At 43.6% G+C, this 13435-nt stretch overlaps 2 protein-coding genes across 6 annotated transcripts in view; one reads left to right on the forward strand and one right to left on the reverse strand.

Moving 5' to 3' along the window:
- LOC147115189 (V-type proton ATPase subunit C 1-A-like) overlaps window positions 1-13435 on the forward strand; it is a 255177-nt gene that overhangs the window by 206910 nt on the left and 34832 nt on the right. The gene's annotated exons all lie outside the window — the stretch shown is intronic.
- LOC147115191 (uncharacterized) lies at window positions 1782-3939 on the reverse strand. Its single transcript, XM_085993517.1, is given in 2 exon segments — window positions 1782-2904; window positions 2907-3939. Coding segments are annotated over 2 exon segments (2034 nt in total). The 5' UTR covers window positions 3888-3939; the 3' UTR covers window positions 1782-1851.

Consider the following 13435-nt stretch of genomic DNA (forward strand, 5'->3'; position numbering starts at 1 on the left):
GAGTTAGGACAGCAGTCGAACAATCAGTGAGGATAGTGCAGTATAGCTGGAAGGGCCTGTCATACAGGGGTCTCCCCAGTGCTGGGGCTTGCGACAATGCTTCTTTTAGGTTTTCAAACGCTCTTATGGTGACAGGGTCTAGCTGAAACTCGCCCTCTATACTGGTGTATGGTGTTAGTTGTTTGGTTTCTAGAGCGATGTTGGGTATCCATTGTCTACAGTAGTTTACCATCCCCATCCATTGCCTCACTTGTTTTGCACTACGGGGTACAGGGAACTGACAGATTGGCTCAATCCTGCTTTTCTCTAGACTCCGCTCGGTTGCTGAGAACATGAAGCCAAGGAATTTAACTTTCTGTTGAGCCACTAGTACCTTTGAGAGACTACGTACCCGAGTGAGAATAGGTGATTAAGCAACTGGGCGGTGTCTTCCCGGTTACTTTGTTCGTCAGGGCTAGCTATTAACAAGTCGTCCACGTACTGGACCAGAGCGGAACCATGTTTCAAGGTCAAAGTCTGCAACTGTCCTTGTAGGCACCTAGAGAATAATGTTGGGGAGTTTACAAAACCCTGCAGCAGTCGGGTCCACGTGTACTGTTGTCCATTATAAGTAAAGGCAAAGAGGTACTGGCTTGCCGGTTCCAGTGGCAAGGCGAAGAAGGCGTGCTGGAGATCGACTACTGCAAAGATTTTCGCTTGTGCAGGGACCTGGGCCAGAATGTGAGCTGGATTAGGTACTAGTGCATGAAGCGGTTGTACAATAGCATTGATAGATCGTAAGTCCTGTACTAATCTGTACTGGTTTGGCTTTCCTGATTTTGGAACTGCAAGTATGGGCGTGTTGCACGGGGACTGGCATTTAATCAGGATTCCTTGTGCCAGTAGTCCCGTGATCAGTTTATCAATGCTGGGTATCGCTTGTTGTTTCAGCGGATACTGTCGTATAGAGGGTAGTACAACATTTTCCTGTAGGGCGATTTGGATGGGAGTTATTTTAACGCATCCTACCTGTGTGGGGTCTTCTGCCCACACTTGCGGATTGACGTATTCCGGTACCTCATTCCCAACGTGGTGGTGCAACTGTGTCAAGACTACCTTTGGCTCTTGGTATAACAGGATAGCTCGACCGCCTGACAGGGCCTGCTCCTGCCGGTCATCTGGGTTAGCTTGTTCAACTGCCTGTTTTACCATGGGTCCCAGATCTTTCGCACGGTAGGGGGAGTTCACTTCCCGGGTGATGTGTGGGGCTACGGTTAGGGGTTGCTTCCACAATTCCGAGGGAACCTCAACATATTCTGCTTTCCCCTCCGGTCCCGTAACTATGGCTCGGAGAACAACATTCCACTCAGTCCCTTCATAAGCTTGGTAAAAATTCTCCAATTCCTTATCCTTTCCACTTCGATCATAAGCTAGGGTTACATGAGATGGGGGTTCATCTTTTAAGTCCAGAGTCCACCATTGTGGGGTGATAGAGACGTAACATTGTCTTTTAGGGGCCCATGGTTTTACAGTTATTCCTTCGTTCCCACACTCAAGTCTTAGTTGAAATGCACATAACAGGTCTCTGGCCATGAGATTGCAATCCAGCCCATTTGTGATCACGAATTGGTGTTTCACAGACTCATTTTGAAATGCTACTTCAACTGGTTCTGATATCGGGTACTGGCACACTTGTCCTTGGAATCCGGACAGGCTTTGTGTTTCCCCGGATTTAGGGAGATTGAGCTCTGATCGGACAGATGACATAGCAGCTCCGGTGTCTACCAGAAATGTATGCCGGCTCCCTTCAATCAGCAGTGATAGAACGGGCTCCTCGTCCGACTGGAACCCGTTCACCACGAGGTTGGCTAGTCAGTACTGGGGAAACGGATTATTCTGGGAGAAGTCTGTATATCTTCCTTGTCCCCGATTTCCCTGCCAACCTCCCCGTTGTCCTCGCATGTGGCCCCCTCTTCCTTGTCTTCGGGAGGGACATTCCCTGCTCCAATGGCCTTGCTGGCCACAATTAAAACAGGTATCTGACCCTGCTTGCCTCCCTCCTCTTCCTCTATCGCCGAAATTTTGTCTTGGGGGAGCGTAGGGTGGGCCATAATTAGGGACGGTTGGTCCGTTGGGATGGCTGATATATCTGTACCCCTGTCCATCAACCCACCCTGGGACACATTGCTGGGGTTCCATCTGATATCCCATCACATCTTGGGTGGGCTTTGGCTCTTCCTTTTTTATCACGTACTCAGTCTTGACCTTGACCTGGGGCTGACTCTCCTGACTCTTATTTTCTTTCCAATAATATTTCACTGCCCTGGCCATCTGGCTGGGACTATTCTCTGACCAGTCCATATTGTTAGTCTTAATTGCTTCAGACACCGAGGTTGGTAGACAATTTATCAGGATAGCACAGTATTGCGGCGAGTTTGCTCCGTTCCGGTAATTGGCATCTCCTGACTGACTCCGATATACCTCAGAGAATCTCTCTAGAAATTCCTCTGCTCCCTCGCCCTTTCGTGGTTTAATATCCAACACCTTGGATATATCAATGGGCTTCTGCAGGGTATTGGTTAGGGCAGTGAGTATGGCACGTTCACGAGCATCACCCTGTGCATATTGAACCTCTAATGCGGCATGGTCCGCAAAGCCTAGGTTAATCAAGAACCTTGCATGTTCGGTGGGAGTCAAGATCTGCTGTACTAAAGCCCATAAGTCTCTTGATTCAGCATTATAGACGAGTATAGTAGTCCGGAGGAAATCTACAAACAAGGTGGGGGATTTCTTCCTATCTGGCATCCCGGTTAAGATGGCCATTATCTCGTTAGGCTTCCAGGGGTAGAAGATACCTATGGTCCGGGGGTTATCGGCGGCCACTGGAATATTTGCATTAAATGTAGGGTTAGGCATTTGTCTCACACCGGCAACTGCCGGGGTGTCGGTTTATGTCTGGCGGGTCTCTCGGTATCGGATTCTGATTCCAGGGATGACCAGTCGTCTCCCGAATCTCCCTCGTCAGTATCACTATAGTCTGGAGCCTCTAGGGAACTCTGTTCCTGACTGTTTGATTTCTTACTCAGCACCATCTGTCTCTTTCTTCTTCGTCTGCGCGTCCCTACTGGACTATCTAAAGGTGGGGGAAGTGGGTTTCTCCTTCCCTTGTGTCGGGTATGGAAAGCTACGGGGTCAGTATACTGGGGACCCGGTGGTTGGTTTCCCATCTGGACCGGCGGGGGACTGTTCATCTGAACCGTGACTGACGGCGGCGGGGAAACGACACTGGCAGATACTTGAGGTGTCGGCGCGGGGGTTTGTGCAGTTGGTACGGGTGGTGCCACCGGGGGATAAATGTTAACGTACGGGGGGGGAGCACGGGGAACAACATGAGCCCTGTGATTCCATTCGTCCAAATCATCATCACCATCTCCCTCTGTCAAGGCAAGGCCAACCATTGGATTACGTAATCCACTCTTATCAGCCTTTCCAGGCTCGCTCATGGTCTTTTCAGACTTTTGTTTTGAGCGTTTCCCATGAGCACATTCCTTTTTCAATACCTCTACTGATTTGACTACCCCTCCCCCTGTAAGTGCTATTCCTAATTTTAAGGCATTATCCTGCCAACTTGCTAACAAGGAAGTTTCTTTCAGTTCCTGACAGTACTGTCTCCATAGGGCAATTAGTTCTTTGGCAGTGGTGCCCCTGTTACTTTTCCAAATTAGTTCTTGAGCCTTTTTAGCGGCATCTAGATTCTTAGTTCCTCCTAGTGGCCATTGATCACTTCCTAATTTCTTATTTAATCCTCCCGACAACTGTCTGAGTTGCTTCGCTTTGTCAGGATGTTGTTCACAAAGGGTCTGTAAGGCGCTACCCGATTCAGTCGTGGTATCTAAACAGTTGCCCATCTTACTCCCCTTGTGAACTTTACACAGTCGCGTTTTAAACTTGTTCAGAGCCTAGGCGGGTCAAGTGAGATACTAGGTCGACACCTTACCTGACACAAGTACTTATTACTAAGTTTACACAGTTCCTAGTTATTCCCTCAGTACGTATACTGACTCTCAGTGATATCCGATCACTGACCCTCAGTGATATCCGATCACTGACCTAATACTCTAGTTATTCCCTCAGTACGTGTACTGACCCTCAGTGATATCCGATCACTGACCCTCAGTGATATCCGATCACTGACCTAATCACCTATCCCTTCCAGTATTCGCCAGACTGACCTGGATCTCGGCGGGACACCACACGGGAGTTAGCGATTGGCCGACTTGTCGTCAGACTGGCGGAATCGGAGGAAAACCGAGGCAGTACAAAAATTACTCACATCGGGGGCCCATTTCCTCCCTCCACGTCCGAGACGATTCAGCTCCGAGTTCGCAGACTCTCGGTGACTGTCCGTTGAGATCCCACTTCTGACACCAAATGATAGAACGGATTCTTTTACCCTCAGTCTGGTTCAGCAAACACTGAGTCGAACAACTGGAGAATTCAAACGATTTATTACCCGCGGAGTCTTACTCTGAAATGTCAGCACCGACTCCTGCAAGAGTCTAACGAACCCAACAGAGCAAGCCATTTCTCATACAGCGTGCTACATTTTTATCCCTGCTTTTGAGAGAGCATTAACACCTCGTACATTCTGCACCAATCATGAGCTGTGCATGTATACATTTAATTGGATTTCCTGGTCTGGCAGTTTGAAATAAAGAAGTCACATTTTACTGAATGGGTTACAGCTAAGTAAACATCATGGTAATGTGTTATGATCACCTCAACATTATGGTAATGTGTTTGCAATCACTAAAGTCTAAACAGTTTCTGCTACATTGTTTCTATCAGCAAGGGGTAACATCATGGGTGCCAGCCTCGTTAACAATTAAAGATCAGGTTAGCCCTTTTTACTTTTCTGCTGCTTTTACAGTTTCTGGTTTCTGTTTCTCGAAATGATATTCTCAGATTGAGCTGGTTCATGGAAGATTTTACCTTCGGCGATATGCAAATGTGCTTGAGGGAAACTTGAGCAATAATTTCAATTCGGAAAACAAACGCAATTTGCGCCTGATTGCCAATTGCGCCCAAAGCAGAAACTCTGCCCCTCCATACCCAAGTCCAGGTCATTTATATATAACAAGAAAAGCAATGGTCCTAATACCGATCCCACTGGATATATCTCTCCAGTCAGGAAAAACTCCTGTTCACCACTACTCTCTGCCTCCTATCCCTTAGCCCATTACGTACCCAAGTTACCATCATCCCTTTAAGACCATGTGCTTATATTTTCTGAATCAATCTGTTATATGGCACTTTATCAAATGTCTTTTGAAAGTCCATACCAATGTTGCTCCTGATTTTTCTTTTGGGTGCACGGCTCCTTTAACGGTCTGTGGCCCATTCAAAGTTTCGTGCATGCATGAAATTTCGCATCTGAAAAGCCAGTCCAGGGCTGCACAAGACCAGCATATGGCTGTGCAGTTTAGAGGGAACTTTGGTCCATACATACATGTACCATTATTATCAACCCTCTGTTGCTTCATCAAAGAACTCAATCGGGTTAATCAGATATGATTTGTCTTTAACAAATCCGTGCTGGCTGTCCCTTATTAACCCATGCTCCTCCAAGTAAGAATTTTGTCCTTGACAATGGTCTCGAGTAGTTTTCCCAGCAATGACATTGGACTGATTTCCCTGTCATTACCAGGTTTATCCCTCTCTCCTTTTTTGAACAGGGGTGTATCATTTGCAATCCTCCAATCACCTGGCACCACTCCCAAATTCAAGGAGAATTGAAAGATTGTGGTCAGGACTTCCGCTATCTCCATTCCATTCCTATAGCAACTGTGCCAAAAATACTGCCCTGCAGAATTAATGATCACCCAACAGTTGCAGTTCCTTGGATATTGTGTTCCACAGATGTTGGTGCAGGTCTTGCAGATTCCTGTCTAGAGTTATGACCTGGATATCCTGCAGTGAGGCCATCGCCCTCAGTTGTTATAGGCCACTATTGTTAACGGTCTACATTGGAGAGGAGTCCATAAAAGTGAACAAGCAGAATGACCAGCCTTTTCTGTCAACACAACAAGGCTGCAATGTATCAAAGGTTACATCGACTGAGCTGCGTCTGGTGTCCAGTTTCGCAGAACACGTATGGATCTTTAAGCAGACCGCTAAGCCACATCCAAACTGAGGGCGATGGTCATCGGGCGACCACTGCGTTGTTTGGCGTGATTCAGGTGGTAGCGGTTTGAACAAAAAGCTTTGTGCCCGATGCCATTATTGAGTGGGCCTCTATTTAATCGGCCATTCAAAACAGGATGGCTGATTTAAATAGAGGCCTCTTGAGCACATAAAGCTAGGCTGACACTCCAGTACAGTGCTGAGGGAGTGCTGCACTGTCGGAGGTGCCGTCTTTCAGATGAGACGTTAAACTGAGGCCCCGTCTGCTCTCTCAGGTGGACGTAAAAGATCCCATGGCACTATTTCAAAGAAGAACAGGGGAGTTATCCCCGGTGTCTTGGCCAATATTTATCGTTCAACCAACATAATAAAAACAGATTATCTGGTCATTATCACATTGCTGTTTGTGGGAGCTTGTGTTGTGCAAATTGGCTGCAACGTTTCCCACATTACAGCAGTGGCTCCACTTCAAAAAGTACTTCATTGGCTGTAAAGCACTTTGAGATGTCCGGTGGTCGTGAAAGGCGCTATATAAATGCAAGTCTTTTCTTTTTTTCTCATGGAAGAAGGAATGTGGACAGAGCTAATAACTTGGATGGGTTAGTGGGGGATTGAACATAAATTCTGCAGTTTTGAGAAGGATTTTGAGGCTTTGGAAGGATTGTCACATTTTTCAATTCTTCCATCAGCCTAACCTATTCTCTGAAAGTCTATGATCTTACGTTGTATCAGTGGGAGTCAGCTGGAATCTTTATGCTGTATTCCTGATCCACACTAAGTACTATACAGATGCAGGCAGTTCACTATTGGTGAATCTCACTTTTCTACCAAAATTTTGAAACCCATGAAAGTAAAATTAGTCATTAATGACCGAAATTACAATGATGGGAATGTTAAAATTATGATTGCTTAAAGTTTACTTTTATTGCTCATTCGGTTGGATTTCAAAGTACAAATGTAGGCTCTCCATATATTACCCTATGTACATACTAAACACTGGATTAAAAATTACATTTTCAGCAATGTGAAAACATATGAAAGGTTACTTTATACTATGGCTTCTGTCTTTATACTATTTTGAACACCATTGCATATGTTTTTCTCTGCTGTTCTATGTAAACAAGGCTGACATTATTTGTGCCAACCCTGTGTACAACAGAGTATAGGAAACTTTGGTTTATCCGGAGGTTAACTGTCCGGAATGCTCGAGCCACCGGCAAAAATCAGGAGCAGTTTCGTTAGCTTTTTTTTCTTTTCGTTGCTTTTTTTTCACCAGTCAGGCTCTGCAAGGTCTCGCTGAAGCTGTTGCTAAGCTACAGAGACGCTTGCAAGGTACGGCTGACTGTTTAGAAGCTGTTGCTAAGCAACAGGGTTTGTTGCCAGATACGGAGCTCAAAATCTCCGTATGTTTCAACATTAGCGCTGGTTTGTCCGGCAGTTTTGATGGGACAGTCCCGTCGGTGCCGGATAGCACAAAGTTTCCTGTACTTACTTCCTCTGCTATCATAGCAACACTCCTCTGCCTACAGAACAACGGATAGCTGTAACAGAATAGAATTTTCACCCTTCTAAGCATGTGTATCTTCTATGTATTATGTCTTCTAAAAAGTGATGTAATCCCATTTTAAAAAGGACTATATGCATTGTTTTGGAAACTGATGGCTGTTCAGAGAAATTGCTTAGTTTTGTAAGAGACTAGCTTGATGGTCTTGCTATTGGACAAAGCTTTTGGGATCTGAGGAAGAAGATTGGGTTCATTCAATGGCCTCAACATGTTTCTTTTTGGAGCGGGAGAAGATAACGTTTGATATATTGTACATGCTACAAAGATTTAAAGAACTCTAACCTCATTACACTCCTGCTGAGACAGTGCATCAGATGTGCCGTGTTGATTTATGTAACGAAAAGATACTTCTGCCACTTCGTAGCAAAACATCACGAGCTGAGATACAGTTTCCTTAAGGTATGATGTTGATTGTGAAGTTGCTTTCTTTTGTTGATTTTATTGACTAATTTACATTTTTAAATTAAATTGCATTGTTTTCACTCACCAGAAAACATTGATGGTGTGACGTATTAATGAAAATCAATTGTAGTGTGAAGTTTTAAGTGTCGGGTTCTTTTGGCGGGGCAGTGCATTGGGATACCAAAGTACAGTGAACACTTGGTGAGTTCCTGATCCCAGCCATGGCTTCATGGATGTGGACAGTTATTTATCTACACGGATCGGGTGGAGAAGCAGCTGAGTTGCTATGGACCACATTTATACACAACTGTGAATTGCAGTGTCCTTGCCCCCTTACTCCCGTCAGCTGTGGAGATCTACAAGGGGTTTATATTGAGTTAGGTGAGACAGGGTTTTGTGTTAATGTATGATTTAAGATATATGAATTTCACTAGGACATTAATTTTGTAGTATTTGACCATGTTGTAACTAGTTTTTGTCCATTTTGAAAATGAATTTTCTCTGCCAAACAGAAAACGAGTGACTATCATTCTACATCATCATCTTGTGTACTTTCAGTAGGCAAAGTTTAATTGACAGGCTTGATTTTAGTTACATTTCAGATTGTAGATGAGATTAAGCTTGAAAATGATGCTCTCCATACTTGGTATGAAACTGGACTTGAAGTAGTTATGGGAGCCTTAAAACACAAAGCATTGTGGAATATTTACTGAAATGCATACAGCATTTAAAAAAAATCAGAAGTTATAATTGCCAAGATTGGACACATAGTACATTGCAGAAAATTCTCTGTAGCTGCCCTTTTCATTTCAGTTAGATGAACTGCAGCTCATTTTATTTAAAGAAACTGAAAAGGAGAGTAGAGCAAACTATACCCAGAACATTAGCCATTCTCTTTTGGGTGCTGTCTGACCAGTGCATTTTCCAGTATTTTCTCTATAGTAGATCTTTCTTGTGTTTTTAATTTTCATGTCTCCAGGATTTAAAAAATTTCATCATTTTTCCCTCTAGTTCAGTACTGTACTGTAGTGTGAAGTTTGAAGTGTCGGCTTCTTTTGGTGGGGCAGTGTATAAGGGCACCAAAATACAGCGAACACTTGGTTCAACACGAGGCCAGCGGTTGAGCGCCTTTGCTTTGCCGCTGACCGCAAATTACGGGCCAATAATGACGTGACTTCAAAATTTGTTACAGAATAGATCATTACATCTTTTTCTATTCGAGAACAAATTTATCAATTCCATTGCAATTATGCTGATTTGCTGAACTTTTTTGCTATAAATAAGGGTCATTTTTAACTTTTAAACTTAAATTTGTTGTAAATGCCTCTTCATATAAATCTTACAATTATGGGCTTCTTTCTTTCTGGTTTCGTTTCGGAGGATTATAATCCAGGTTGTTGGAATCTGATCTACAATCTATATTTCTTGGAGTCCTTCACTCCTTGACCCACCTATTTCTGCACTATTCATAAATGATTACCCTAATGTTTGTTTCAAAGCTGAAGTCTTAAATGTAGACAGACCCATTTTATTATTCATTGCTTGTTTCTTGTTTGACTTTCATCCATGTAATGACCTACATTGCTAGCTTCTTGCCCTAGTAGGGAGAAAAATAAGCTAATGGTGTGTTTACTTTTTATGGTTGGTCTGGATTTATTTTTTTGGAAGTGCAGCACCTACACTGCTCACTTGCTTTAACATCCCATGTCAGGAACTAGTCGCTGTTAGGTACACCAGACTCCGCTGTATAATGTGGATACTAGGACAAATTCCCTACATTTTTACTTCATGGGTTTAACGCCTTGTTCGTAGATCCATGTGCTCTCGGGTTTACAATGACATTGATTCCTTGAACTTTGACTTGGTTATAGTGTAAAACTGCAATATTTGCCACCAAAATTACTACTTTATCACCAAATTCTGTTTCAATCATATGATTGTGTACCGTATGCAGAGTACATTGAAATGCTGATTGATAGATTATTATGTGCATGTGAAAGAATTTGACTGGGGTTTAAAGCCAAGTTTGGTTATTTTGACGTTTCTAATTTGTTTCATAACAGTAAGTGAAAGCCCAGAAACCAACATTCAACCCCTCTTCCATAATTGTTTTAGCTTGTATTTACTGAATCAGTGCTTGCTTAACCCAGATCTCCCCCAGAATTGGCTGTATCAATGTAAACAGATAATAGTCTTGCACATACATCCAGTGTGTACCTCCTTTTGAAAAATATCTTTACTCTTGTCTGCATGTGCACATGTGCTCGTGCTCAACATTTAGAAATACGGTTGTGAAGTGCCCTGCTGAGAGCCAGAAGTGTAAGTGGGTCACTCTGACCACAGCTATTTGAATGCTGCTCCCTGATGATGATACTAGATCTCAACATAATAGCATGAGATGATTAAATAACAAATCTTCTGTCATTTTGAGCGTATTTGTATTACTACATAATCAATGTGAAATGTTCTGTACAATTGCAGTGCGGCAGTAATGCTGAAATAGGACTGCAAGGTAAACCATTACCACAAGTTAAACTGACTTTCTGACTGGGAAATGATCCAACCGGCCTTGGCTTTTTCTGCTGCCAACTTGTATTAAACAATCTTATTGCCTTCGGCCCCCACCACAAAGTCCTTACCCTTGCCACTGATTCTGTCACCCTCCCTGGCCATAGTCTCAGACTGAACCAGATTGTTTGCAATCTCAACCTTCTATATAACCACGAGCTGAGCTTCCAATCTCATATGCTCCAAGTCTCAAAGACGGCCGACTTCCACCTCTGTAAAATTACCTACCCACCATACCAGTCTATCTGCTGCTGAAACCCTACAGACCAACTCTCCTGCCTGGCTGCCGTTCTCCACTCTCTGTAAATGTCATCTCATCAAAACGCTGCCATATTCTGTCCTGTACTCGGTCCCGCTCACCCATCGCCCTGTTCCTGCTAATTCACATTTGTTAAGTCTGTGTGTTATATTGAGAATTACTACACAGACCACAAGAGTAAAATTTAACAGGTCTTTACTGGTTGAAGGTCAGGGCGGAACTGCCCAATAAATCATTACACAGCACTTATATACCGGTGTGGTCACCGCCGGTATTACAGTATACAGCAGCCAAGAGAAAGTAGTGCAACTCTTAAAATAGTTCTCTTAAAGGTGGAACGGTTACATACACTACAATCCTCCCTTTTTAGCTTAACAGTACATATATTCCCCATTAAACATAACATCATAACATATATACACAACTTCATGTAAACACAGTTCACAGATTCAGTCTCTGAGGCGGCGCCTCCTGCGCCTCCTGACTCGGTCCGGATAACGCCTCGGTGGTGTAGTAGTTTTCGGTGGTGTAGTAGGTTCTTGTTGCTGGGGTGACTCATCTAATAGTCCTTCACTGGACTTAACAGCTTGAACTTTCGTAACTGCAGAACCAGCATTGCTGCCTTCTAAAGGCTCAAGTACCTTGGGAAGTTTTTCTGCTTCCAGACTGATTTGGCTCAGTTCGGAGGGACCACGTGCGTGACCTGGTAGGGGTGATAATGGTTCAGATGAGTCATCATCTTCATCATCATGGGACAACTCGCATGAATATACTAGATTGCTGTCCTCCTCAGTATCTACGTCCTCCAAATGTTTTATTATTTCTATTTTTGGAGCGTCAACTGTGAGTGTGGCTGTGGTCTGTGCATTACTTGATTTGTAGCTATATTCACCAGAGTCTTTGGGTGTGAGGTTTGTAATGGTAAGTTCTATCACATTCTTATTTTGTTTAAATTTGTATCGGTCAGCAGATTCGATTAAGCTCTGGTCTTTGTACCATCTGACCATCTTGGGAGTAGGTGTAAACTCACAGCTCAAAGTAGCAGAATGCTTCTCTTCCCCTGTAATGTTCTGTAGTTCTTTGACCACCTTTGACGGAGGCTCTTTAATAGTCAGCCTCGCCTCAGATTTTGATTTCCCTGCAATAAACTGCAGCAAGCCGGTCATCTTACAAGTTGTTTTTTCCAGAGTGAGACGATGAATAGTGCCACGATGCTCAATGTCCACATCTTCAGAAGCATGAAGAATTTCACCATTTAGTATCCATTTTGGAGGCTTCACGTCAGCAACTGAAAGCTCACACTCAAGAATGGCGTCACTTAGCTCTGTCACTTCCACATCACATATGGTTTTAATGATGGCAATTGGTTGCTCTTCTACATATAACTTTGCTGGGCTTTGGTCATCTATGGCATCGCACATGTAGTTGCCTTCATCTTCAAAAACGACATTATTAATAACGAGCTTCCTGTACACATCTTCACTCACAATCTCATATTTATTACTGGGATGAATCTCTTTGTCTTTGTAATACCACTTGACAGCAGCATTTGGCCTGGAAACCTTGCATTCGAAAATGACACGATGTTTCTCCATGCCAATCTTCTCTCTTAAGGGTTTCACAATTTTAACTGGTAATTCTTTAATTCGAAGCAAAGCTCTGGAAGTAGCGCTTTCAGCAACAAATTTGATCTCTGCAGCATCTTCAGTTTTTGCCTCTGCCACCAATTCCCTGAGTGGCTTATTACTGCTGACACTGCTCACAAAAGGGTGCTCTTTCTTCTTAGCTTTCAACTGATCGATGAATTTGACATATTCCCTTTCTTGCTCAGCTTTGATTCGTTTGGCCTCATCGCGCAGACGGTTTGTGTGTTCCTGTTCCATTTTCTCAATCAGCTGCTTCTGCTGTCTTACCAGATTCTCCCACTCTGTGTCAAAGAACTTTTTCTTTGCATTCATCTCTTGCTCAAAACGGCGAATCATTTGTTCTAATTGCTGTTGTAGTTTGAAATTGAGTTGAGTTCGAGCCCGGTGTTCCTCAGAAATGTGCATGTCTGTAGACTGGACAGACTCAGAATCCTCTGTCAAACTATGTTGTTGTTGTTCAGTGGAATTCTGTTCTGATACTTTATTCTCTTCTGAAGCATTTATGCACTCCTTCGTTTTTCCATCATTAGTCTGCAAGTCCATTTTAGACTTGTCTTTGGCACATGGGCTGGTCTTACCATCATCAGTTCCAGAGTCTGAGCTGATTGTCTTCACCGAGTTCTCACTCTCTGCTTTGTCACTGTCACTGCTGCATATGCCCTCATCCAATATTCCGGACAATCGTGCAGGTTTGACATTTTTTTTCTTTCCGGAATCTACCGTTATTGCTTTTAGGGAGTGCCAGTCCATATTTATTTTCCTGATCCACTCCCATCCCAGAAGTGGTGGACCTCCCTCAGGTAGTACATATATGTCCATTCCTTGGTGTTCTTT

This window comes from Somniosus microcephalus, chromosome 7 (assembly GCF_052327205.1).
Source record: "Somniosus microcephalus isolate GS21.2 chromosome 7, FLI_Smic_1.0, whole genome shotgun sequence".
NCBI classification, from domain to species: domain Eukaryota; kingdom Metazoa; phylum Chordata; class Chondrichthyes; order Squaliformes; family Somniosidae; genus Somniosus; species Somniosus microcephalus.